Below are 27,867 nucleotides of genomic sequence, written 5' to 3'. Positions count from 1 at the left end.
GAAGATACTTTGAGCGGCGGACGGGAAGGGGATCCGCTCCTGGGAGAATCAAGGGATAGGCTGGCCCTTCTTCTCCACTGACCTCACAGTGCCCTCCACGCTGCGTCGAACTAAATAAGAGATTGCATTTGCGCGATAGTTCTGCTTCTGCTTCTTTCTTGACACGTTTCGCATCGTTTTCACAACAGAAGTGAGACAGGAAAGGAACCCGTAGCTCACAGAAAGTTGCGCCTATGTACCAGTACTTGAAATCGCTGACATTGAAGGTGCACTCGGGATGAACTGGCTTTGCATTCTTGATGTCTTACAGCAGTTGTGTTAGAATTCGCCAATGGTTTAGAAAATGCGTATTTCAGCGGAACGTGAAGGTCTTTTCTTTTTGGCAGGTCGTCGCAATCCGTGTGCTTGTTAAGTTGACTCGTTAGGGTCGATTTCTGGGCGTTATTTTGGGTAATTGTTATTGCTGATCCGCAAGCCCGACTCCGCTCGTTGGGCAGACCGCTACTGGAATTGAAACGTCTTGTCGATTTACGTTTTGCCAGAAATTGAAAATCAGGTCAACTACATGTTTCGTGTCTCTCCTCCCACCTTCCAGATGTATGATAACGCGTCTCCCCCGATTGTTTCGCCAAGACAGTTCCAATGCGTTATTAGTCCTGAACCGGAACGTCCGTTTACTTCCAAATCAAATAATTTGCCCGACTGTTGTGCTGCATGTTCACGTACCGTGGCTAGGCAGCGGCGGCGGCAGCGTCTTTGCCCAAATTCTTTCAATTGCTCAAATTGTTTTTTGGATGAAAGAGTGGTAACTGCAGTGTCCAAAGCTGCGGATTGGAATCCTTTCCTTCTGTGCTTTCTCTCGCGTGTGTGCAAAAAACTGGAGGCCATTGTCAAGAGGGCTCTATGGAGAGAGTTTTGTTTCTCCCGGGTTCCGAAGATGGCATCCGGTCTGCTTGCAGGTTCGAGACATGGGTATATCGACGGCGGATGGCCTGCGCTAGGAAAGCTCCTACTGTACTGTGCCGGCTGCCATTCTACGTCCAATTTTGATGTCCCGGCAGATGTGGCAGGACACTTTGTGCAGAAGACAAGGTTCTCAAAAACTTCTGGGAAAAGCTTTTTGATCCCTTGCTGCAGATCCGACGTGTTGTATGTGACCGATCTCTGCGAGCATGGGGGCGGCGCAGAAGACGTGGGTTTGTTCCGGGGAGTATTCAGAGGCTTTGAGAACTCGAAAACAAGGAGAGGGAAAGTATGGAGCATGACCACAGCCAACATGATTCCCAAAGCTGCGAGCAGACGGTTGGCCGCTTTCGATGAAAACGTTGAATATTTCATCTGTCTCAACGGTTATATTAATGGAAAATGTTCTCTTATCGGATTCAGAGGATTGACTACTTCACTTATACAAGTACAAGTAGTCGATTCTTTCAAAGAAGAACTCACACTCTCTAGGCTTCTGTGTGTGGATCATAATTTTGACGACTTGTTTTAATATAAGAATAAGAAAGAATGTTTTGACAAAATACTGATGCTTTTATTGCTAAGCACTATAATAAAATCAAATTGGATTCAATTTAAGTAGAATATTGCAAATCCCCTTGTATTTATTCATCCTATATAAGAAGTTTCCTCACTCTACCCTTGTGTAAGAATGGCCTAAAGAGCAAGCATTGACGTAATACATCTTTACGATTCATGGATATTTTGTTTTTTCTGTTAATACACCTTTATGAATTATGGTTATACAAGTATAGGTAGTCAATGTTCTAAAACTTCACATTGTAGCCCACTTAAGTGAGAAATGATCACAATTCAACACAAATCAACAAATAAAAAAATATGAGATGGAACCTATTCATATGGATTGGGGACCATTTTTTTAAATGTCAGAGGCTACCATTTTTCAACTACAATGTCCATTCCAATGGTGGACCTTTTCTTGAATCCTATGTACTTCTAAGCTATTGAAACATGATCAACGATGCTTGTTTTAATCCAAAGCTATCTTTAACCTATTAGCCACGGACAAGGGGAAGGAAAAGCAAAGACACATGGCAGCATGGAGAAGAGAGGAGTTGCCACGTGTTAGCGAGAAGGACGCTCAAGGATGGTTTTGAGGGGAGGAGATGGAACATCAAGCGTTGGCTTTGAGAGGGGAGGAGATCCAAGTTCAAGCATTTCAGAGAGGGGAGGAGATGAAAAAGAGAGAGCTCGGACTCAACTTCACCCCAAGCCATCTCTCCAATCAGTTTCCCAATTTCCACGGGGAGTGCTTCGTCGACCCAATACATACTCAGCTGGGTCGAAATGGACCTTCCTTCATTGTCGTTGTCCACTACCCACACCCAATCACCTTCAATATCAAAATGTTGAAAGGAAGACAAAAGTAAGCAGGAAGAAGAGGAAGAAGGAAGGGACTTATCGTCCGGCACGCCTTGAGTTTAGGGAGACGATCGTGTGGGTTTGCACAGGGAAACTGTAGGCAATATATCATGGGTTGATGCTAGGTTTTTTGTATAATTGTTTTGTGTCATGGTGTTGTAGATAGCCTTTGCTCTAGAATGCGAGATGTCTCTGGGCTACACATAATATACAACTAGGAAATTATGAATCCAATCATCTAAGCTACTAAAAAGTAGATCACTAGTAACTACTACTTAGCTGCGGCATTTTTAATGCTTCATTCTCGGTCCCTCTGCACCATTTCTTTGCGCCTACAAACTCAACGAGAGTTTTTCATGATGCAATTCATTAGATGTAGCATTAGAAGACTCCAATGGTACTGCAGTCCTAATCTTGTGCTCCAGTCCCTTCCCGTGTCCATCAAATAGGCTTATGCACAATCTTCTTTCAGACGTGTAATTATATCCATTTAGTAGGGGCATTTGTGTTGGACTACTTCAGGTGGGCTTTGGGGGGTTCCTGTGATGAAAGAATCTATTGGGTAGCATGGGAGGTGTAGATGGATACAAGCTTGGGAGCAAGAGGTAGCTTCAGATCCTTATTTCAAACCCTCTTTTGCACTTCATGTGTGATCGCTACAGTGCATGCTATTGATTTGGATTGAGAATTGCCAAATAATTATTTAGCATGAACACGCCATAGCTTGCCAACTGAAGCACGATCAATCCACCTCTTTTATTTGCAACATCGAGAATATTTCTACGTTAGTAGGATGCCATAGCTAGGTTTGAATTGAGAGGCTACTCATGAGGGAAATGGGTAGAGAGCTTCCAATGGAAATGAGATGATCTTGCACCACAAAGGAGGACCTATGGGAGAGACCACAACTCGTCAAAAGCTAAAAGCAGATGTGATCGATCCTCCAAAAGATGCTATTGGAAGACTAGAATAACTTCCTAGTAAGCTTTGTGTGCTTTGATGAGAGGCTGCTACACAACTTATGACGTATTGGGATTTATAGTTAAACCTACGGCTGTTACCATTGGCATTCTGAGTATTCAGGTAGAACTGTGGAAGGGCTAATTCTTGGAAAGAGGATGAGGAAGAGGATCTATACTCAAGAAACTCCAGTAGGATGCAATGTGGCCAGGGAAAATTCCTAGAAAGAGGATGAGGATCCCATATAGTAACTCAAGAAACTCCCGGTTGGATGCAATGTTCATTGAGGACTAAACTTCCCCTTTGTGTCACAATCTGATTGTGAATTGGCCTTCGATTAATGGGCAAATATTCTAAGGGATAAAAGCATACCAGAAGTGTGAATACTGATAAGACGTGGCATTCAAAAGAAACAGTGCCTTTTGAGCTAGGGAGGCCATAGATTAATGTTATTTTTCAAGTTGAAACTATGCTCAAGTGGTGCCATTCATCCATGAGGGTCCTTTTCTTATCTCATGGGATTTTTGTCCTTTCAAATCTTTTTCTCCCTCCTTCTTGGTTTGACATATATGGAGAGAGAGAGAGAGAGAGAGAGAGAGAGAGAGAGAGAGAGAGAGAGAGAGAGAGAGAGAGAGAGAGAGAGAGAGAGAGAGAGAGAGAGAGAGAGAGAGAGAGAGAGAGAGAGAGAGAGAGAGAGAGAGAGAGAGAGAGAGAGAAGGGATAAAATCTTGCAACATTGCGCAGGTTCCCTACTAAAGACCGTATTAGGAAAAATGGAAAATTCCCATGAAATTGGAACACTCCAATTTGGTTTTCAAAGATGAAAATGTGCTCTTTTTGTTCAAGTTTTGTTTTTAATTTAGTGGCTTCTTGCATGTTTTCTCATGATTTGTGGAATATTTACAATTGAATTGGACTGAAGGATTTTGTGGCCAATATATGAGCCAAGGTCGATTTGTTTTGCATGCTTTCCATGTTTATGATGTGCTATATGTTCAATGTGTTTATGATGGGTACTTCCATTACAAAACATTGCACATGCATGCAATTATTTCCATGTGATGACTACAATGACTCGTAGCTTTTTAAATCTCTAAGCAACTTCATTAATGTAGTTGACTACAAAGTTGTTAATATATATTGATTTTGTTAATCAAGATAATTAAGAATAATCAGTATTAATTATTATTATTTGACTTTTTTATTATTAATTAACATAATAAATAATATTTTTAAATTAAATAAGATTCTTACTCAAAAATAGCTTTATAAAACAAGACTAAGTTTGAATGAATATAGAAACATGGAATATAAAGATTGAGTCTAATTAACATTCATAACACAAGAATGAGTTTCAATGAGAAAGTACAAAAATGAGGCTAAATTTATAATTTGCTTCATAAAATACAACCAAGTACAAAGAAGTAGATTGGAATGGCTGAGTACAATTAAAATTCATGTCAGAAGATCATCCTATCTTTACAATTTTTCTTTGCCATGCATACATTGGTATTTTGCTCAAACGGACTTTATCTTTCTCTAATCATCCAAGAAATCGTCAACACACAGACCGTCCTTTCCACTATTGTTCTCAAACATTTGAAGATTCTCTTGTGCTTTCAAGATTGCATTTTGTGGTATTTTGACCTTACTTCTTTTATTTGGAACTTTTTTTGTGCTCCAACTCCATACTATCGAATCCACATGCTCCCAACGGTCCTCATCCCCCATATATCACCACTCTTTGTTCCAGCAATTAGCATATTGTACTGCCTCACTACATCTTCCTCTATGGATAGGACTCCACTATTGCACAAATATCTTCATATAATTTGTAGATGCCTTTTCTTTGTCCACATCTGACAATGCAACGCCTAGCCAAATGGGGTATATATCGTCACTCGGCCTAACCAAAATGAAATCATTTTGTTTCACATCCACCTCTGGTTTAAATTCTTCTCTTGGCTTATTACATGCAGGGCCATTGTAATGGTCCTCTAGGTCTTCCAAACCCATAGTCTCAGCATCTTCCTAACCAAAATGAAATCATTTTGTTTCACATCCACCTCTGGTTTAAATTCTTCTCTTGGCTTATTACATGCAGGGCCACAGTAATGGTCCTCTAGGTCTTCCAAACCCATAGTCTCAGCATCTTCTATGTCCACTCCATCATTAACCAAGCTATCTTTCCATTGGCTCTTTGGCCAAAAGTCATGACTAAGTTTCTCATGTTGTATAGTGGGCTTCTCCATGCAAGAAATCAATGTCTCCCAATATTGAATGACAGGTGATATCCACTTCGAGTATGAATCCCCTCCTATGTTGTTACCAAGATGAGATCTCCAATATTCCACATGCTTCTTGATTCCCAAAATTATAACATCTTTATCATTTAAGTATGTTCGTATAGGAACAGCATTGGGAATTCCTGATGGTAGCATTGCTCTACCTTTTGCATCACATTTCCATAATTGAATACCTTCTAGTGGCTTCCATTGACCTGATTTTGGATGCATCATATATTGAAACACTGGATCACCATCACGCATGAAAAATTGAAACTGCAATGGTTTTGAATGTCCCACCAAAGCCTCTTTTCCTTCACACAAGTACCCCTTGACAAATGTTTTGAAATCAGGAACCTCTTGAATTACAAATGGAGATGGACGAGAATTTTGGCATTCATTGAAGGATCGCATCAGATGAGGAAATGTGAAAGTACAACTCGTTCTTAGTTTCTCTGAGAATCTACTAAACAATGCATCAATGTCCTCATGTGTATGTCCCACCATCAAGAACCCTAGTTGGATCATTTGAAAGACTCCACGTGCAACAAGCAAGGATAAGAATGCAAACAAGTATCTATTTTTATTCTCAGAACCATAGTTTTCTACCTGTAAGAGTAGTACTCGTGGAAGTTGCTTGTAGTCTCTACTGGATGAAGTTATCCTTGAACTTGTTGCAGCCTCAATGTCATATTTATTTAGTTCTCCTTTCAAAAGTCCATCTTCATGCATGTGGCAATCTAATGTATCTCTTGACATCAATGCAAAGAATAAATCTTGCCTTCTGCTACCATGCTTGTTTGAAAGATCACCATACATGTGCTTGTCCAACCTCTCAAGGTTTTGCAAACATAGTGACAATGAACCGATGGTGAAATTAGGGTCACTCTTCCAATACTGTAAAGAGAAGTTTCCATATGCCAATTGCCCATGTCCATGAGTGAGCATCCCTATTAAGGCTACATGAAGTTGCATGATACGATTCAATGATTTTGGTATATGTTGTAGCCTTGGTATGCAAGTCTTCATTTGATCCATCTTGTCATGAATGATGTAAAGATTCTACTTCGGGTCCAACTCTGAAGACAACCTCCATGCATAATATAGGCTTCTGCAAGACATTTGCTGCAAATTGTGTGCTCATCTCTTTAGTAGCAACCGTTCCCTCTCACTTTCTATCTTCATTATAAGTTTAGAGCAAATGTCGCACTTGGAGAATGTACTTGTCTTTGATAGACTAACTTGTTTGAATACAATTTTCCATAATCTTCATGTTTCCTATGAAGAACTCAGTCCACTCATATGTCCCTCAACCATCTTGGATGTTTGTAGGTTGTTGTAAATGTGATTCACACGATCAGCAAAACATTGATCCCAATAATCTTGTCGCACATTCAAAACCATTTCTCTATCAGCAACTTGACAACAACGTTCCTTACAACAATCAATACTTGCAACCCTTTGGATAGCCTGTTGTGTCATCTTCATGGCCAACCTTGTTCCACTTTCATTATTTTCCTTCATTTTCCTATTATCATCCTATATGGTCGTTTCTTTTTTAGACATTTGATGTCATCAGTAGAATGGAAAGACTGTGCAATATCGTCCTCATTTTTAGAAGGTTCTCTTAGCAACAACCTACTACCATCCTCCAATGTAGGTTGTTCAATTGGCCATTTTAGCAACTTCACCTAAAGACCATCCTCTATAGACTGATTACTAGCACCATCTTGCATAAACACTTGAAAAGTGGCTATCCCCAGGTGATCATCCCCTAAATCTTTAAAATTGATTGCTTCATATGGATGGGCAAGAAGTATGTGACCCTCCCCTAACTTTGTTTCCAAATGCTGTGACCACAACAATACTTTTCTCCCCACCCAGTCATCTCTACTTTGCATATTCCCTTCCTCTAGTATCATGTTACAAGCATATCCTTGCATAGGCCCTTAAACAAGAGAAATGTGAAAAAAATCAGCCATTGAAGCTTACGGATGCACCCAGGTTAGGGTACGGAAGCTCAACATCAAATGTTGTACAACAAACATCAATAAAAACTGATATCACTCCATTCCCTAACGGTTGAAAGTGGCAAGAACCGTTTGGATCAACTGAAATAATTGTCCCTTCTGCTACCTTCAATCCATCCTTTAGTAGAGCAACTTTGCAATCTGGTTTAAATTGCGCCATGCCTATAAATGACAATACCCAAATTCAATATAATGGTTATTTTTTTTAAATCTCTCTCTCTCTCTCTCTCTCTCTCAAATTTTTAGGGGGGAACCACTCACTAGAACATGCTAACACATATGATGTAAACATTGCACTTCATGGATGCTATTGATCTCTCTCTCTCTCTCTCTCTCACACACACACACACACACACACACACACACACACACACACACACACACACACACACACACACACACACACACACACACACACACACACACACACACACATTCTAAGATACAAAAATGGACCTTAATATGTGTATGTCCACAAACCTGAAGGTGGTGTCACTTGCTCAAGTACAACCTTTGGTATATGTGTGCTATTGCCCGAGGTTGCCTCTAATAAGGGTTGCATGGCATTAGAGTGCCAACACACAATACTACCAAGCGCCTCTTTAACATGGGATGCACCCATGTTAGGGTACAGAAGCTCAACATCAAAAGTTGTACAGCAGACATCAATAGAAACTGATATCACCCCATTCCCTAATAAATGAAAGTGGCAAGTACCCTTTGGATCAACTGAAATAATTTTCCCTTCTACCATCTTCAATCCATCCTTTAGTAGACCAACTTTGCAATCTGGTTCATATTGTGCCATGCCTATAAATGACAATACCCAAATCCATAGAATGCTTATTTTTTTAAAACACCTCTCTCTCTCTCTCTCAATGACAAAATTTGTTTCTGTGCAAATTTTGTGTGTCGGATCTCCATATCCAAGACACCATTTGCAATTTTGACACTCCTGTGGTGGATCTAGAGCGGTCCAAAACTTCTAACTGTTAAGCTACTTCCAATTTTGTGAACTTCTGAAGCTGTGGTAAAGCTTTGTCTACTTCGACGTCTTCATTTTGTCATTTCTTGTGTGAGTGGGATCTCAACATCTGGGCCTCCATCTGCAGAGCTATCTATCTCGTTGGATCCAAGACTGTGCCTGAAACATCTGTTTGCAAAGCTGCTTGCCATTCCGTAAAGAATCGTGAGAGTTTTGATTCTCTATGTTTTTTTGTCGTCTCTTTGCAAGAAATTTCTCAAAGCTTCCAAGACCTTCTCATTGTTTGCCACGTGGTAGATAAGGGTACCCCTTGTGTTTTAATTTGCCTAAGGTTCATTTTTGCAAGTAAATGCAACCGTTGACTAGCTCTTACTCCATCCTTAGATGAGATTTCGGAGTTGCCGACAGAAGAGAGATATTTGCAGATTGCCTTGCTGAGTTCAGATATGCAGAGACATTCGTATTTTGAAGCATCTTAGATTTGCTTTGTAGTATCGGCCATTGCCTTGAGGCTATGATTTTTTGGGCATACTCTTTGCAGATTACTCTTGTTGCAGTTTGAGCCATGTGCGCTCATTCATGGTTTGCATTGGGTTACAGTGGATGCTTTATTGGCCATTTGGATGCATTATGATCCTTGTTGGATGCACTGATAGGCCCACATTGCCTCGTGGAATGCCCTATTGATGGATGTTTAGCACACAGATGCTATTTTATGTTGATAGTAGACAACTGTGACATATTGCAGTGGATGCACGGGTTGTGCTATGCTCTCTTGGATGAGATATTGTTGATGCATATGCCCATGGATGGTGTTTATGCTTGAGGCTTTTGGATCTTATTGGCATTGGGTTTGCCACTATTTTGTCATTGCAGATTGACATTTTCTTTTGGGTTAGATTTGCTCATATGGATGCATAGTATATGCACATGAGTCAGTTGCATTTTGACGCTTTGAGGTTTGGTATTATTACCTTCCATTGTGGCATACATATTTGGGTGCACCTGTTATTTGGTGTGATTCTCTCTTATAGACACTAGCATTTGGGATTTTGCTTCATTTGCATCATGGCATCCTCTTCCATGTCTAAAAAGGAGTTTTTTAGCATTAAAAAGTTTGATGGGACATACTTTTCTTTGTGGAAAGAACAGATAAGGAATGTGCTTATTCAAAAGAAGCAGATTAAACCCTTGGAAGGGATTGTAGCTAAGCTTGCAGCTATGTCTGAGGATGAATTTCACAGTAGTAAATGAGTAGACTACGAAAGATTTATGGCAGAAATTATGTGCCAGTTATGAGATGGAAACTACCTCTTATAAAGTTTACCTCATGAAGAGGTTGTTTGAGCTGCAGATGAAGAAAGGGATCTCCATTGCTTCTCACTTGAATGAATTCAATATTATTTTCAACCAGCTTCAAGCTCAAAAGCTGAATTTTGATGCGGAGACTAAGGCAATATTCCTCTTGTTTTGATTGTTGCCATGATCCTCATGGGATACCTTCCGTACAGCTGTCAGTAACTCTGCACCTAGTGGAGTACTGAAGCTTGATGATGTTGTGGGTAGCTTGCTGGCCTAGGAGAGTAAATGGAAATATATGGATGGCAACAAGCAGGATGCAGCCTCAAATGTGCAAAGGGGCAGATCACAGTTTAGGGGGAAGTCTTGTAGCAAGATCACAGTTTAGGAGGAAGTCTGAAGAAAGAGGGAAGTCTCGTAGCAAATACCCCTCAAGACATTAAGTGTTACCACAATGGCAAGAAGGGCCACATGAAAAAGAATTGCTACAAGCTTAAAACAGAGCAAAAGGGTCAAAAAAAGAATGCAAATTGGGGTGCACATAAGCAGGAAGAGAGTCCAAGGGAGGACAAAGGAAAGGTGAAGATAGAGGAGATCAATGCAGTCATCACTAATAATAGTGACAATGATATTCTCTTCATGTCTAGTCTACCTACATAGTTGCTTACCACTTCATATGATGCATATTCCCAAGATTGGATTTTGGATTTTGGTGCTTCATTCCATGTTACTCCCCATAGGGAATGGTTCTCCACTTATAACGGTGGAAAGACAGGTTGTGTGCATCTTGGAAGTAACTATGCATGTGACATAGTGGGAGCAGGTGACATAAAGTTTTCTTTTGCAAATGGGCCTGCATTTGTTTTCAAAAATGTGAGACATGTGCCTAAGTTGAACAAGAGTCTCTTTTCAGTGGGTCAACTAGATGATGCTAGTTTTTAGACCACCTTTGGCTTTCAGAGTTGGAAAATTCAGAAGGGCTCTATGATTTTGGTAAGAGGTGCCAAGTGTGGGGCATTGTATCCCTTACATGTATCAGGGGTGTCTGATCATTTTGTTACAATAACTAAGAAACCAAGAACTTCTTTGTGGCATTGCTAGTTGGGGCACATGAGCCAGAATGGAATGAAACTCTTATGCTATTTGGGTTATGTCCCATGTTTGAGTTTTTTTATTTTGAATTTTGTGAGCAATGTCTCTATGGGAAGTAGACTAAATCAATCCATAAAAGAAGGTGAAAGAAAGAGCTTGAAAGGCTTGATTTAGTGCATTTAGACACATGTGGTCCCATGCCTACATGGTCATTAAGCGGGGCTGTGAATACTATGTGACATTCATTGATGATGTAACTAGGAAAATATGGGCTTATGCTACAGCTCGGAAGAGCGATGTGTTCCAAGTATTTCAGAAATGGCTGGCTTTTGGTTATAAATCAGTTAGGTAGAACACTTAAATGCCTAGGGACTGACAATGGTGGAGAATAAATCTTTCATGACTTTTAGCATTTCTGTTATACACGTGGGATCAAGAGGGAGCTCATGTCCCCTCGTGCTCCAAAGCAAAATCCAGTTGTAGAATAGATGAACGACACCATTCAAGATAGGTTGCAATGTATGCTTTCCAATGCAAGTCTTGCTAGTGATTTTTGGGCTGAGGCAATGAAGACTACAGTGCATGTGATCAATATATCACCTAGTAAGAGCTTGGATTGTGGTATTCATATAGAGGCATGGAGTGGCAAGAAGCCCTCTTACTCTCATTTGCATATTTGGGTGTGAGGCATATGCACATGTGCCAAAAGAGCTTCGGAAGAAGCTAGATTCTAACTCTAGGAAATGCATCTTTTTGGGTTATGGTGAAAGTGGAGAGATGGGCTATTGTCTCTAAGATCCAGAAGCAAAGAAGATCATACAAAGCCATGATGTGGTCTTCAATGAGAAGAAGATGTAGAAGACACCCACATATGTTGATAGATAGGAACTTGTGAATCCACCCACATATGTTGATAGACAAGAAGTTGTCCATGCACTGAATGTGCAAGAAACGGTGCCACCAGGTACTTCCACAGGTACAAAATCAAGGGCAGATGATGGATTATCTATTGGTGGAAATGATGAGCCAAATGTGGCTGATATGTAGGCGGGACAACAAGTTGAAATGCCCTTGGGAAGATCAACTAGAGTGTGTAGACTGCCTAATAGGTTTGTTGCAGGGGTAGTCTATGTGATGCTTACTGATTGCGGGGAGCCTTCTTGCTATAGAGAGGCTATGATGCAATAGGATCAGTGCAAGTGGGAGTATGCTATGCAATTAGAGATGAGTTCACTCATGAAGAATAAGACTGGCACTTGGTTTCCTTACCACATGGAAAGAAAGCATTGCCATGTAAATGGGTCTACAAGATGAAGGTTACAGTGATGATGTGCCTAAGTACAAGGCCCGTTTGGTTGCTAAAGGGTTCAAGCAAGAGAAGGGTGTGGATTTTGATGAGATTTTCTCTGAATGTGAAGATGACCACACTTAGATACATACTTGGACTTGTGGAAGCAGAGGATATGGAGCTTATGCAGATGGATGTTAAGACAACTTTCTTGCATGGGGATCTACATGAGGAAATTCACATGGTACAGCTGGAAGGCTTTGAAGAAAAGGGCAAAGAGCATTTGGTTTGCAAGCTAAAAAAGAGTCTCTATGGCCTTAAGCAATCACCTAGAGAATGGTATCAAAAGTTTGATGCTTTCATTTGGTCCTAGGGTAAGAAGTGAGATTGATCACTACCTCTACACTAAAAGGGCTAAGGATAATAGCCTGATACTCCTTGCACTTTATGTGGATGATATGCTATTGGCTAGCAAGAACACTTATGAGCTGGATGCATTGAAGGCCAAGTTGCATGAGGCCTTTAACATGAAGTTTGGGACCTGCAAGACATATTCATGGTATGTGCATCACACGTGACAGGAATATTCCTCCTTTGGCTTTCATAAAAGAAGTATGTTACAAAAGTATTGCAGCATTTCAATATGGAGGGGGAGAAGGAAATAAGTACTCCATTGCCTCCATATGTGAAACTAAGGCCAGATAGTCCCAAATCAGATGAGAGGGCCATGATGGCCAAGGCTCCTTATTCATCAACAATGGTTGGGAGTCTTATGGATGCTATGATAGCTACTAGACTGGACATTGTATATGCAGTGGGAGTAGTTATCCAGTATATGGCTAATCCAAGAAAGAGGCATTGGGAGGAAGTTAAGTGCATCATGATGTGGCCAAGGTTCCTTTTGCATCAGTGGTTGGGAGTCTTATGTATGCTATGATAGCTACTAGACCGGACATAATTGCATTTGCAGCAGTGGCTAATCCAAGAAAGAGGCATTGGGAGGCAATTAAGTGCATCATGAGCTCCATGAAGGGGTCAACCTAGTTAGCGGTTTGAGTATTATCGTGTATTGATGGGCATTGGATAGTATGCTCACTGGTTATTCTCCCTTAAAAGCACCTTGGCCTTTAAGTGGGAGGTTGTGGGGTTAAAGGCCCCTGTGCCTAACCCCGGTTATGTATACTCAAACTATATATATATATATTGAAGATAAGGGCATCTCTCGAGCTCCCTCTCCCTCTTAGCTTCCGTTGTATCCTCACATCTACTTGGTCTCAACCTTTAAAAATATGTAACAAAATCCTTGATTAAAGTAGCATTCCCACCGTCCACCTGTAAGTTAAACCCTTATTTTCTATATTTCAACATGTTCACCTTCAGAAGAGGTCCTTAAAGTAACTATTCTAGGTGGTAAATTTATAGGCATCTTTATCATGCTGTTATGAGATTTCACATAACTATAACCCTTGGATCTAGTTCTATTCAAATCCTCAATTAATAGTGTGAATAGTGAGTTGAGTAGCCACTCAAAGTTAATCGTTGAAGCAACTACACATGGTGACATAGTGGTGGTGGCAACTCTTACATGTATAAGTATGCAGGAATGGGACTAGATCTTGAAATAGAATCTTGTGTGTGCTAGTTGGTAATGGTGGGGAAAGCAAAAAACATTGAGCACCCACTCAAAGCCGATGGTTGAAGCAACTACACGTGAAAACATATGGTGGTGGCTCTTGCATAGTTGTGACATAGTGGTAGTGGTGGCTCTTGCATGCACAGGTACACAAGAGGGTTTAGCATGATGCAAGGAGTGTCACGTGCACATGGTGATGGGGCAACATTGATCAATGAGGTGCACCTACCCATTGGTGGGAACATACAAAATGCAAGCCACAATAGCTTGATACATGGACAAAGGAGAAGCAAACTAGTCCTACATATAATGATGGATGCAACATTGGAGGGCATCCATATAAGGCCTAGTACTATCATGATCACTTCGTGCCATGGGGCTCTTTTGAGGAAGTGACCCCAAGCATTCATCATGGAATGTGTAGGCAAACTCATAGGCACATGGTGCTACATGTTGACATGTGCTAATCAAAGAGATCTATAGGTCTTCTACTCATGCAATCCTTCGATCTTGAGGAGAGACTCAAAGGAAGTTTGCTAACCTCTTGCAAGTGCAATAGTGAGATCACTTGAGCATAGAATGCTTGAGCTATGCTGGTAAATGGGGTTCTCATTGGTACATGAGAAGCCACATGCTATAATAATCTATAGTGTTCACATGATAGGAGAATGTTAGCTAGGGATTGAGATATGTGTAGTACATTTCTAACAAAAACATACTTAGGAAATGTCTCTTGGAAATGTGCTATGGCAGGGAGAGTAGTCTAACTGAGCATGGATGGTGAGACCCTAGGAAAGGGACTCATTGAGACAAGCTTAACTTCGTTGAGAAGTGTGCATTGGCATATGCTTGCACAAGACCACATATAGCTAATAAACCTAAAGTGGGTTAGCACTATCATGATCCGAAAAGGGATCATGTAGGGTCTATTGGAGGAGCACTTTTACATTGTGGACACATGCATGGAGATTTGGAGGGCTAATCAACAGATGGAAGCTCCTCATTGTGTGGATATCACCTTTGTTCATCACCAACCTACCTTCCATTCTAGCCACCAAGAACATAATTTTTTGGCATGTATTTAAGACTTGGACCAAGTTGTAGGTTCGTGAGGTAGGGGTGCACTTAGCTCTACTGCTATTTGTTATTTGTATACTGCCCCAGTTGCATCTCATTAAGAAGGTTCTATTTGAGGGTGAATGGGAAAAGGAATGGAGTTGGAGTTTAAATACAAATGTTGTGATATGATTGCCTATGTTCGTGTTCGTGGCTTCCTATTAAAGTTAGTGGTTTAGAACTCATTCGTGGGGTGGTGGATGCCTGGAAGCCTTGAAATGGTTTAATGAAATGGAAAAGAAATTATGGGCTTTGTAGGGATGCTAGCCTTCATGAAGGCCTCGGTAGAGTTGGACTACTACCTTGCAGGAGAAGGCCTTCGCATGGATCAACTTTTAGGCGTAGATCGGTGTCTAAGAAGGAGGGTTAGAAAATGGGTGGACTTGTGGGATAGTCCGAGGGCTTGTTGGAAGTATGTGTGGGTGGTGCGAAATCAGTTTGGATTGTCAAAGAGAGATGAATCTGATTAATGGTGTCTTAGTGAATGAGCGTAAAGAGTGGCCGACTAAGTGCATTGCCTCGACTGGGTGGAGGATTAATAAGCAATGGATGCTGGTTTCTTAAGGGCTGAGGAAGATTACTGCAAGGGTTGTTTATAAAAGTATGATGGAAGGAGAATCTTTATTTGACAAACTAAATGAATGGCAATTGAGGAGGTCACCCACGTGATGGAAGTAGAGAATTGTGAGCCTGTGGAAGGGGTGCCAGGTGTGGAAGGCTAGTTTGTTTTTATGGAAGGTGATGCACAAATGGTTGCCTTTGAGAGGGAGGATGGTGAAATAGTTGAGGCTACTGCTCTCTATGTGGGAGATGTATTTGAATACCGAATGCATTTGTTGTGGGTGTCTGCAATGACAAGAAGGGTTTGGTGTGTAGTTGCAGGGGCGAATAGCACCCCCCAGTTGGTAAAAACCACCTATTACTTCATATGTGGGGGGAGGCATGATTAAACCTAAGTGATTAGACCTAACGATTAACCGTTTGAGAAGGTTAGTGAAAATCAGCGCAGGCACTAGAATCTTCATTCCAGAAGCTTCTAGGCTACATCAGGGGAGCCTATATAGAAGGGGGGAGGGGATATGGGGAAAGTGGGAGAGGGGAGTGGCTTAGCTAGCGAGAGGAGAGTCAGGGAGGAAGAGAAGTGAGAGAAGAGAGGGGGGCTCAGGGAGAAGAGTGGGAGCACAGTAAGAGAGGTGAGGGGGAGGAGGGAGAAGAGGCTGGAGGGGGAGGGAGTGGAGGAGGGAGGGAGACGTTGAGAGGCGAGGACGAAGAGGAGATGCAAGTGAGGCAAACTTAGGTTAATCAACGATTAATCAAAAATTGAGGGGTGCAGACTTAGGTTAATCTGTGAATGTAAAACATGTTGATAAATTTATTTATTGATAAGTGTGTAGGAGCGATTACGCTCTCTGTGTGGGAGATGTATTGAATACCAAATGCATTTGTTGTGGGTGTGTGCAGTGACAAGAAGGGGTTGGTGTGCGCAGTTGTAGGGGCGATTAGGAAGGAGGGGTTGATGAATAGATTTTCTATCAGGACTAATTGGAAACTTGTGCTACTGGGGATACACAGGGGCTTTCATCCATGTTGACTGCGTGCTGGCAACACATTAGGACAGCAGTGGTGTTGTCTATTTGGAGCCTATAGAATGATCAGTTGTTAATCAAGGTGTGGGGTTGGGGTATTACTTGGGCTCCTTAAGTCTATGTTGGCTAATCTTGGGTTGGTGGTTGGCAAAAAGGATTCCTTGGTTGGTTCCCATCTGGGAGTTGAGCATTTTGGGTTTTCGAAGTTTTTACTCCTTTGCCAATAGCGTGTAGGCCATGGGTAGTCTGGCTAGATTTTGTATCTATTTTTCTTTTTGTATATAATAGAACCCGGCATATTTATGTTAAAAAACAAAACCCTCTCTCTTGTAGCCATCCTCCCCCAACCACCCTGCTATTCCACTATCCAATTGTAGATTTGAACTTGAACTTGTGTGTTACGGCCTCACACTTAGGTTTGAGGTTTTAGATCTAGTCCCTTTACTAGCACTGCCTTGCAAGGGCAGTGCTCTATTGAGAGTTTTGCAAAAAAGTGTCCTCCCGATAGTTTTTGGGCACCTCATGCCTTGGTTAATTACTTTCTATTCTAGTCTGTCTCTCTCTCTCCTCCCCTCTCTCTGTGCCTCTCTCCACTTCCCCAATCAACTCTCTCTCTCTCTCTCTCCCCCGCCCCCCTCCCCCCCTCAAATCAACTCATCAACATTATCCTCCTCTATCAATATACTCCAATGCTCCATAAAAGCTTAAAAATTCAAAATAATGAAGACAGTCACACACATATGCACGGGCACACACACACACACACACACACAGTTTGCACATCACTTTGCATTTGCAAGCGCGCGTGCACACACACACACATTTTGCACATCACTTTGCATTTGCAAGCGGTTGCATTATACCACTCTCAAACTTTCCAATGTTTCTAGAGAGAGGCTTCTTTCACAAGTGCTACAAAGTAATCATCCATTCATCTTGAGGATCATTTGCATTTTGCAGAACATAAGGCAGTGCTCACGAGGCTTGTTGGTTTAGCAAGAAAGAATTTCGTATGTGTCTGAAGAGACCGTGAATTTCCAATGTTGAGAATGCCCCCAATTGCCTCTCCTTTGGTGTAAACTCTTTTTGAGGATGACCCCTGTACGAAGCGTAGGTTCGAACCGAGTTCTTTTGGAGAACAGAGAAACTGCCTGAGATTCGCCGGTGCCATTCCCTCACATGCGAAAGCTAAGGCTTGGAAATGAAGAATTCAAGTCAGACGGCCGAAATGGAGCAAGAAATTGATCAGAGCCTTAGAGCTCGGAGGAGTTCGGACGATTCGGTTCTTTGGGCCTCTTGTGCCGTTGGGCAGGTCATTGGAGCTTGGGCATTCTACCAGCGAGGCCATGGTGGTTCATCTATGCCCTTCCGGGCTTTCTGCATTGCATCTTTGATGATCGGGGCTGGAGCCTGTGCTGTAGGAGCGGCTCTCCGTGTAGCTGGTGTTCGACAAGTAAGGGCTTTTGGCGCTGTGATTTCCTTTAGGTATCCTTTACGTATACTGTGTTGTCTAGGGGTTTTGAAAGCTAGGAGTATAGTTTCTTCCGGGTTCCTGAATTCTTTAGTGTTTCATAAGCTTACTGGCTGAGGTTTCTTTGTCTCATCGATTTGGTTTGTGCGTTTTCAGCTTGAAGATCTGAAATACATCGGCGAATCTGCTAGACACGCTCTTGGCGCCCCTCCAAGGGAGAATTGAGTGAATTTTCCTACTGGCAGACTGAGTTTATCTACTTCACACCTGCTATTGTGAGTTTGTTTGGACACATCCGCTCTAACAGTTTGACCTTTGCATTGAGGAGAAACTGCTTTAAATGGCCCAAAGTCCCATCGGGCTGCTTCATATTCTTTAGACCAAAGGCAAAACGTGAGGCCACTATGCATATGCCCTACGGCTCCTAAACTTGTACGATTTTATATTTGAAAATCTGAATAGGAAGTCGCATATCTTAAAACTGTCATGTGAACCTTTTTGTTGTGTACCGTGGCTAGGGTGGGGTGGGAATTTTTCTTTTACTTACTTTGGATACATGCCAAGCCCTGATTGTTAGATTGCTCTTCCTAAACTAGCTTTACAGAAGTCAATGTATGCCATGCTTATACCAAACAGACTGGACATTTTCACGAGCTTTGTAGCCAAAGAGTACTTGTAATCTATGACAAGGACTTTCTTTTTTGTTAACGCTGCAATACATGTGCCTAAGAATTTCGAGGAGTTTTGTCAGTTGGAGTCTTAGTCAACAGGATTGCTTCGGACACTTGCGAAGGATGCACTTTGAGCCTTCCTAATGAGGTAACAACTGCTTCGAACTGAAACTTTGCGTAACAAGATGGAGGGAGAGAGAGAGCTGCTTGATTAAGACTGTACCACAACATTGTGGGTGGGAGTTCCTCCCATGAGGCATGATGTGCTTGTCTTCTCTGATATGTGCTCCAGGAGTGGCTGCAACATTGTGCTACCTTTCTGCTGCACTTAGTGCTGTCACATTGTTGCTGCCGGAAGCTGGTTCTGAGGGCTGCTTGAACTACTGTTTTGCTTAGCTTTTGGCTCTGACAAGTGCCCTTTTTTAGTTTTGGCAGCCCATTACAAGCCAACTGTAGTAAGTTTTACAATTAGATGACTGGCGGGTCAATACCAGCTTTTTGGACATGGCCAGCTGGTTATGAAGGATAGCAAATGCCTTTATTAGGTGCGAATTTAGCATTCAAATGGTCCCAAGACTTTCTAAGGGACAAGCCGCGTGAGCAAGGCATGTGCCAACATGCCCAGCCGTTGCACGGGTGGAATGCGCTCCTGCCTGCTGCTTTTTCAAGGGGGACCACTTGGGTGGGAGAAAATGCTTCCTGAACTCCACTTTTACTTGAATCAAGGTGGCACAAAGTTTTCTGCTCAATGGGAAGAGTTGCCAGCCAAATGCCCATAAATTTGTCATGCGATCTGGCTTTAAGAGCTACTCCACTCACACCAAGGAATGCCACCTACAGGGATTCCCACTGGAAGCTGACAATTGAAGCCACATGTTAATTGAGGATTGCAATTACGAGCAAGGATAGGTGGGGAGAGCTGGTAGTTGGTTGTAATTGTCAAGTGGCATCCCACTGCAGCTTGCAGGTGCACAGGACGGGCAACAGTTAGTCTCGGCCTTAAAAAACTATAGGTTTGACACCAGGACATGGTGAAATTCTGCTGCCCTGCTTGGCAACAATTTGCGTGACTGTTTGGCAGAGCTCTCCCCATTTTTGCGCATGACCCAAAAGGCTGATTGGGCATTGGATGCTTGCAGGATGCAGCTCTAATAAATTGGGCATTTTAGAAACATTTAAAGCCTAGCTTGCCAATGGTCACATTTGAAAAGAGGATCCTACAGGAGCCTCCAACGATTGAAAGATGACAGAATAGCATATTGAGATTTGGAGAGACGGACTTGGGGTTAGGTGCAATACCTCGAGCATAGGTGCAGTCTATGACTAGAAATTCTCGGAATCAAAAGCTGTTCAAGTTTACCAAGGGAACCCTAAACCTTAGTTGGGAAGACTACCATGTCCCACACCACAATACCATGTCCCATAGTACTGTGCTTTGAGTGTCAAGAATGGGGACCTCAGTTGGAGCCGGTCGGCGTTGGGTGAGCCAATGAAGTGATTGAAACAAATAGTGCGAACCTGTCATGACAAGATAAATCACTAATCCACATTAAAACATTATTATATATTATACGCCAATGGTGTGACATGTATATGTATTTATGATGGACACCGATCGATTTGTTATGGCGGTGGATCATCTCAATAGATAGGACTAGTTGAGTTGGAGCCACTCCTTCAGACGGCATCGAATTGGGACATGTGATACTTATTCTATTAATAAAAATGTGCACACAAGTGTCTAGGTCCTAGGGGCAATAGGAAGGGAAGGGTGCATTAAGGTGCATTGAATGGTAGATGCATGGGTCATAGGCTAAGGGTAGGTGTAAATGGGAAGATGGAACTTGAGTGATCTCGAGGGACATTAATGAAAGGGTATCACCCTTTCATTGTGAATCTCACGTAGCATTCTTCATTCACCTTGCATTCATCCGCCTTCTCTCTAGACTCTCCCACCTTGCATGTAGGTCGAAAATAGAAACAAGTATTGTCACGAGGGCGCTCTTTCCCATTGGAGGGCCAATTGGCATTTGAATTCTGCATGCATTACACACATTTGCATTCTCGGAAAGATTGGTTCTTCATCTTTGTTCGACGATCCACCACCGGGACGACGAAGGAGCGAGCACCAAGTAAGACGCAAGCGTGCGGGATAGAGACACGAGAAGCTAATGCAGCGTAGGGCAAGATTGCTCGAGGGAATTGCACGGGTAGGCCACATGCGAGAAGGTCTGCATGGGAGAAGGCGGGTGCACATGATAGACTTTCGGACGGGTAGCGACGTAAAGCGCTAAAGGTTTCTCACGGAAGTGCACGGTTTGACGAGGCCTGTGAAAGCATGCACGAGATCTAGGGGCGGGGTTGTCTGTAAACTTAGACAGAAGGCCGGCTACAAATTGTGATCACAACGGAGGGATGCCTGCAAATCCTTATTTCGTTGCTTTGTGGAGCAAGGAGTTATTGTTGGAACCCTGCAATCTTTGAATTCTGGAGTCTATGAGCCCAAACGGAGTGTACCAGTTTACAGCATAAAAATAAGGAAGAAGGCTAAAAGAGAAGGAAGAAGAGGTCATTTGAAGTGGTTTTTCGACACAAGCGAAGCGGGAGTCAGATAAGTATCACCAACTCTACAACACTTGACTTTTGCTGTAAAATAAACTCCTTTTCTGAAATTATAGCAAGTCATTTTGTCTCTTGTATTACTAAAAGGAAAGAATGAAAGGAGAAGGGATATTTAACAATGAAACTTGTCCTTTTTCTAACGAGAGTAATGCTGAATTTACAGCTAGGTTCTAGAAACTCTCTTTAGAGTTACTTGAGAAGAGCGAGGATGATAGAAGGAAGAAGTATTTAGCATCCTAACCCCGAAAGTGAGGTATGAGGTTGAAATGTTCAACCCAACCAATTTGAAAGACCTCACTAAATTGGTTGAGATTGTTGAGAGGAAATTGAATCCTCCTAAACCCTTCAACAAAGGAAAGGAGAAAGCTATTGTACAAAATGTTAACAGCCAATCACGTCCTGGATGGATATCCTTTCCTTCCATGAAAGACGATGAGAAGAAAAAGCTAATTAAGGAGGGTAAATGTTTCGGATGTAAGAAACATAAGCCAAGGCATCCATGGCATAAATGTCCTCTATTAGCCAAAATTGCCAATACGAATTTTGTAAAAGGGAAAGGCAAAGCATCCAAGCAGGAGGGTGAGGCTTCTACCTCCTCATCCCAAGACTCTACGGTGAACATAGAACCAAGAGTAAATGCTATCCATTCAGCCAACAATGGTGTATGGATGTGCGAACTAAATAGAGAGTAGGAATATTCATTGTAGAGTATGGACAGAGAATAAATATTTTTCTCCTTTGTGTAGAGAATGTGATAGGATGAATAGGGCTGAAATAGAAGAGTTGGAAAAAGAGATTGAAGGTCTATAGTTCCTATAGACTAAGTAGTTCTCCATCGCAAAGTCAACTATGGCCAAGGTCTAACTAGTTCAATAATACATTTTGGTGAGAGAACATCTTTTAAATACTGACCAATTTGTTGTGAATATGTTTCACTTATTGAGCAGGTTACTATAGAGAGATTTCAGCAGCTTGGTATTCAGAAGAAAGTTTTGAGTATGAAGAGAGATTGAAGAGGCACTGCAGTGGTACTTTTGCATTTTGAATATTCAGTATCAAGAGGAATCAGAACTTGAAGATGGGATTTAAGTTTTGATTCAGAAGAGATCATGTACTACCAAGAGAAGACTATTTGCAGATTATGAAGAGGAAATGCAAATGCAGAAGTAAAAGAGAAGTGTATGCAAGAGAAAGAGACAAAAAGGGATCCCATTCAAGCAGGAGGGAGTGTCGTGACAAGAGAAATAACTAATTCGTGATTAGTAGACATTAAAACATTAATATATATTATACGCCAATGGTGTAACATGTATATGTGTTTATGATGGACACCGATAGATAGGACTAGTCGAGCTAGAGCCATTGCTTCAGATGGCATCGAATTTGGACATGTGATACTTATTCTATTAATAAAAATGTGCACACACGTGTCTAGGTCCTAGGGGCAATAGGAAGGGAAGGGTGCATTAAGGTGCATTGAATGGTAGATGCATGGGTCATAGGCTAAGGGTAGGTGTAAATGGGAAGATGAAACTTGAGTGATCTCGAGGGACATTAATGAAAGGGTATCACCCTTTCATTGTGAATCTCACGTAGCATTCTTCATTCACCTTGCATTCATCTGCCTTCTCTCTCCCACCGAAACTTGAGTGATCTCGAGGGACATTAATGAAAGGGTATCACCCTTTCATTGTGAATCTCACGTAGCATTCTTCATTCACCTTGCATTCATCCGCCTTCTCTCTCCCACCTTGCATGTAGGTCGAAAATAGAAACAAGTACTGTCACGAGGGCGCTCTTCCCCATTGGAGGGCCAATTGGCATTCGAATTCTGCATGCATTGCACACATTTGCATTCTCGAAAAGACTGGTTCTTCACAGAACCAACTCGCCATGACTGTCAAGGCTCAAGGATGCAAGAGCTCGTTGATGACAAAGATATTAGCAACAGAGAGAAGAATGAATAGCAGGATTGGAGGCTTAAGTTAGTGGACAATGGACTGGGAACGAAGAGGAGACTCAAGTTAGCGGACAATGGATTGGCAACCAAGGGGAGACTTAAACCGAAGAGAAAAATGGGTAAACTGAGCAGTTCGAGACCAGATACGACGTTAGAAAGGAAGAAGACCAAAAGAGTCAAGACTTCGTCTCAAGGAAAATTAGACTAATTCTTGGCAAGAATTAAGCTAGAGCCCCCTTGACCTCACGAAGGCAAGGGAGAAGTTTAAGTTTAGTAGCGCAATCCACAATTGATTTACTTATTGGCATTACATTGGTCACTGCCAAGAATATATCAATAATTCTAACACCCCCCTGCAGTGCCAATGTCATGTACAAGGAAAAGATCAATCACCAAAAGGAGATCACGTGGAAGTGCTTTGGTGAAGATGTTTGCAACATTATCATATGTTGACACATAGATCATACGGATCTCCTCGGCATGTAACTTCTCTTTGACATAGTGATAGTGAACCTCAATGTGCTTCGTGCGAGCACGAAACACATGATTCTTTGCCACTGCAATAGCACTCTGACTATCTGTGAGAATAAGACAAGGACCCTCCAATGAGAGATGAAGATGAGTAAACAAACGACGCAGCCAAACACATTCAACTATCAGTGTGAAAGCTGCCCTGCTTCACATGAGGAAGTAGCCACAATGGATTGTTTCTTGCTTAGCCAAGAAATGCAAGCTTTGCCCAAAAAGAAACAATTGCTACTTGTGGACTGCCTGGTGTCATAGTCTCCAGCCCAATCTGAGTCACTGTAAGCATGCATCTGCAAGTCACCCCCCTGGGAAATATCAAGGCAAAAGACTTTGTGCCTTGCAAGTAACGAAAGATGCATTTTACAGCCTACCAATGTGTTCTCTTTGGGCTGTGCATGTACCTGCTCACCTGAGATACTGCAAATAGAATATGCCATGTATTACACAGATAAATGAGGCATCCAATAGCCTGGCTATAGAGTGTGGCATCCACTGATTCACTTGCATCATACTGAGTAAGCTTCAACCCTGGCTCATAGGAGTGGCTGCAGGCTTGCAATCCTACATGTTGAATCTATCCAAGAGCTTTTGCACATACTTGGATTGAGACAGAACGATGCCATGTCTCTCTTGTGTGAGCTGGATCCCCAAGTAGAAATGTAACATGCCAAAATCTGTCATGTCAAATGTGGCCTTCAATTCAACTTTGAAATCTACAATTTGATCTTCATTTGAGCCTGTGAGCAGTAAGTCATCTACATAAAGAATGATGACTAATATATCCCCCCCATCCTTCTTGATGTAGAGGGTGCTTTCCATTCGATTGTTTTACAGCCCCTTGCTGGTTAGAAAGGCATGAATCTTGGCATACCATGCACGTGGGGCTTGTTTCAGCCCATATAATGCTTTATTCAGCTTGCAAACTTTGTGTGCATTACCCGAAAGTTCAAAGCCTGGAGGTTGTTTGACATAAACCTCTTCCTACAAGTCCCCATTAAGGAAAGCTGTTTTTATGTCCAACTGATGGACATTCCAAACAAAATTTGCAGCCATGGCAATAACGGACCTTATGGTGGTCATCCGGGATGTAGGAGCAAAAGTCTCCTCATAATCTGTGCCCTTCTTCTGTGCATAGCCTTTGGCAACCAGCCTTGCCTTGTACCTATCAATGGGCCCATCTGGCTTCCTTTTCACTTTAAAAACCCACTTGGTACCAATGCTATGCTTACTTGGTGGCAAATCCACAACATCCCAAGTCTGATTTTCTCAATGGACTGCAATTCATTGTGCATGGCATGCATCCAATGCACATTATCCTTTGCTTCTTCAAAAGAATCAGGTTCTTCTTCATCAAGAAGAGTACCTGCATAAGCTGTCTCGACTGAAAGAGCCCCCCCTGCATGCTTTATTGCACTAGGAGTCCTACCAAGCAACGGGGCCTCAAGCCTACTCTCCTTGAGAGTCTGTTGCAACCAATTTGGGACTGTTTTGGCTGTGTGTATCTCTTGAATCTCTTGCTTGACAACTTCATCCACACCCTGTGAAGGTACAAAATCAGCCTGTGGCCGAATTGGGGTATGTGGATGAGGAGGTTGCTGTAAATTCTGATTTTCAGCAGGAGCCTCAGGTGGGGAACCAAATGCTATAGGAAGCATTCCCTCAAAAACATCATTTGAAGAAGCGGGAATTGTAAATTCAGCATGTGTATGTGCTGAATTTTCTGGAAATATAACATCTCTACTCACAAAAATCTTGCGAGAAGCAGGATTGTAGAGACGATGGCCTTTGCTTTGTGAACTGTACCCAACAAAAATGCATTAAAGTCCCTTATCTGACAACTTATGTCGAAACTCCACAGGCATGTGGGCATATGCAACACAACCAAAAACCTTGAAGTGATCCACTGAAGGCTTTCTTCCATGCCATGCCTCATAGAGAGTGATTGTCTTCAAAGCCTTTGTGGGAGCACGATTCAAAACATAGTTTGCACACATGAGGCCTTCGAGCCAAAACCTATGAGGCAACTTTTTACTGGTAAGCATGCATCTATCCATCTCCATAAGAGTGCGATTCTTGCGCTCAGCTTTACCATTTTGCTGAGGTGTAAGCCTCACTATAAGCTGATGCGTGATGCCTTTCTTCTTCAAAAATGCCTCAAACTCATGAGACATATACTCCCCCCCTCTATCTATGCAAAGTGTCTACACCTTGAGTCTTGTCTTATTCTCAACCATAGCCACAAAGTGTTTTAAATGTATAAACACTTCTGATTTTACCTTAAGACCATAGACCCAAGAGTAATTGGTGAAGTCATCTATGAATGTAAGATAATAGAGATAACCACCAAAAGCAGGTGTCCTCATGGGACCACAGACATCACTGTGTATGAGCTGTAATTTTCGTGTAGCTCTCACTGCACCATCCTTCTTAAAAAGAAATCTATGCATCTTGCCAAGGATGCAACCCTCACAGGCATGAGGAGGAGGTGCCTCCAAAGGAGGCAATGCATCAACCATAGTATGCTTTTGAAGTGTCATTAAGCTACCATAACTCATGTGCCCATACCTAACATGCCATAACTCCGCATTTTGCATCGCAGCAGTGGGAGTGCTCACTGAAAGTGCAAGATGCCATGACCAAGTATTGACATTACCTTTTGGATGGTAGGTTTATTATCATCACAAATCATGAAGCTCTTCAAATCGTTGATGATCGGCTCTTTTTTCATATATGTCAAGCTGAAAAAGACTCCGATACAAAGTGCAAGATGCCATGACCAAGTATTGACATTACCTTTTGGATGGTAGGTTTATTATCATCACAAATCATGAAGCTCTTCAAATCGTTGATGATCGGCTCTTTTTTCATATATGTCAAGCTGAAAAAGACTCCGATACAAAGTGCCAGACAACGTCAAAGCATAGTCATTCTCTTTGACTTTGACTGCACACTTAGCATCATCGAATATAACTTGAAATCCTCCTCTATTGAGAGAGGACACTGAAAGCAAATTCTTGTTTATACCTAGCACATACAGAACCTCTGATATTCTGAAATCTGTGCCATCAGTGGATGTGAGGATGATGTCCATCACTCCACATACTGAATAAGAAGAATTATTTGCACAAGTCACCACCTTTTTAGCAAGTGGAGGATGTAGAGATGCAAAAAGGCTCTTCTTAGAAGTGATGTGCTTAGAAGCACCACTATCAAAATACGAAGTATTCAGTGTCTCATTGACACTGAGAGAGCATGCATCCTTTGAAGGATCATAAATGCAAGCCAGGAAAGCATACGGATCATCCTTAGTAGTGGTTGTAGTATCTGAACTACCCACTGAAAAATCTGAAATGCAAGACAAAAAGGCATAGTGCTCTTCCACAAAGTTGGATGTAACCTCTCCCCCATCATGTGCATGAGGAGCTGATGCATCTGACAGCCATACCTGAATTCCTTTTCTTTCCTTTAGCTATGTGCTTCTTGCATTCACTAATATAATGACCTGGCTTCTTGCAGTAGTGACAAATGCCCTTCTTTTTAGGCTTATTTGCATCACCCTTAGCCTTTTAAGAGGGCTATCTTGAATCAGCTTTATGCTTATGTGCGGGCTAATTGGCATGTTGCTTTTGCTGCCCTTTTCCCTTGGGCTTAAACTTAGAAAGCATGGCATGCTCGCCAGCCCATGTTGCCATATTTCTTTGTGTCTGCTCTTCCTGCAACAGAAGTCCTACCAACTCGTGAAAAGAGAGAGGATTGTTGCCCCCCCTCAATGACAAATTTAGCGAGGTGTGGAAACCAAGATAGGACTCAGGAAGAGAATTCAGAGTGGTGGTAATCATCTTTGAATCCGGAATAACTTCATCAATATTTAGCAACTGCTCCCTCAAATCTTGAAGCTTTGTGAGGTGAATATTCATGGAATCTCCCTCATCCATATGCGTATGAGATAGCTCTTT

General features: G+C 42.0%; 1 protein-coding gene and 2 pseudogenes across 1 annotated transcript; 2 read left to right on the top strand and 1 right to left on the bottom strand.

Annotated features, from left to right (window-relative positions):
• The first annotated feature begins 233 nt into the window (after window positions 1-233).
• Window positions 234-1,495, top strand: LOC147888886 (EID1-like F-box protein 2 pseudogene; annotated as a pseudogene).
• Window positions 1,496-5,342: 3,847 nt separating this feature from the next.
• On the bottom strand, window positions 5,343-6,752 carry LOC147888885 (uncharacterized; annotated as a pseudogene).
• Window positions 6,753-17,562: 10,810 nt separating this feature from the next.
• Window positions 17,563-18,679, top strand: LOC147888884 (StAR lipid transfer-like protein). Its single transcript, XM_087392911.1, has 2 exons — window positions 17,563-18,112; window positions 18,287-18,679. Exons 1-2 carry the CDS (start codon window positions 17,861-17,863, stop codon window positions 18,353-18,355), a joined length of 321 nt encoding a protein of 106 aa, XP_087249037.1. The 5' UTR covers window positions 17,563-17,860; the 3' UTR covers window positions 18,356-18,679.
• Window positions 18,680-27,867: the final 9,188 nt, after the last annotated feature.

This window comes from Dipteris shenzhenensis, chromosome 21 (genome assembly GCF_047967505.1).
Source record: "Dipteris shenzhenensis isolate YYH24624 ecotype China chromosome 21, Dip_SZ_1.0, whole genome shotgun sequence".
Classification (NCBI taxonomy): domain Eukaryota; kingdom Viridiplantae; phylum Streptophyta; class Polypodiopsida; order Gleicheniales; family Dipteridaceae; genus Dipteris; species Dipteris shenzhenensis.
This window is presented reverse-complemented; position numbering and strand designations above follow the sequence as displayed.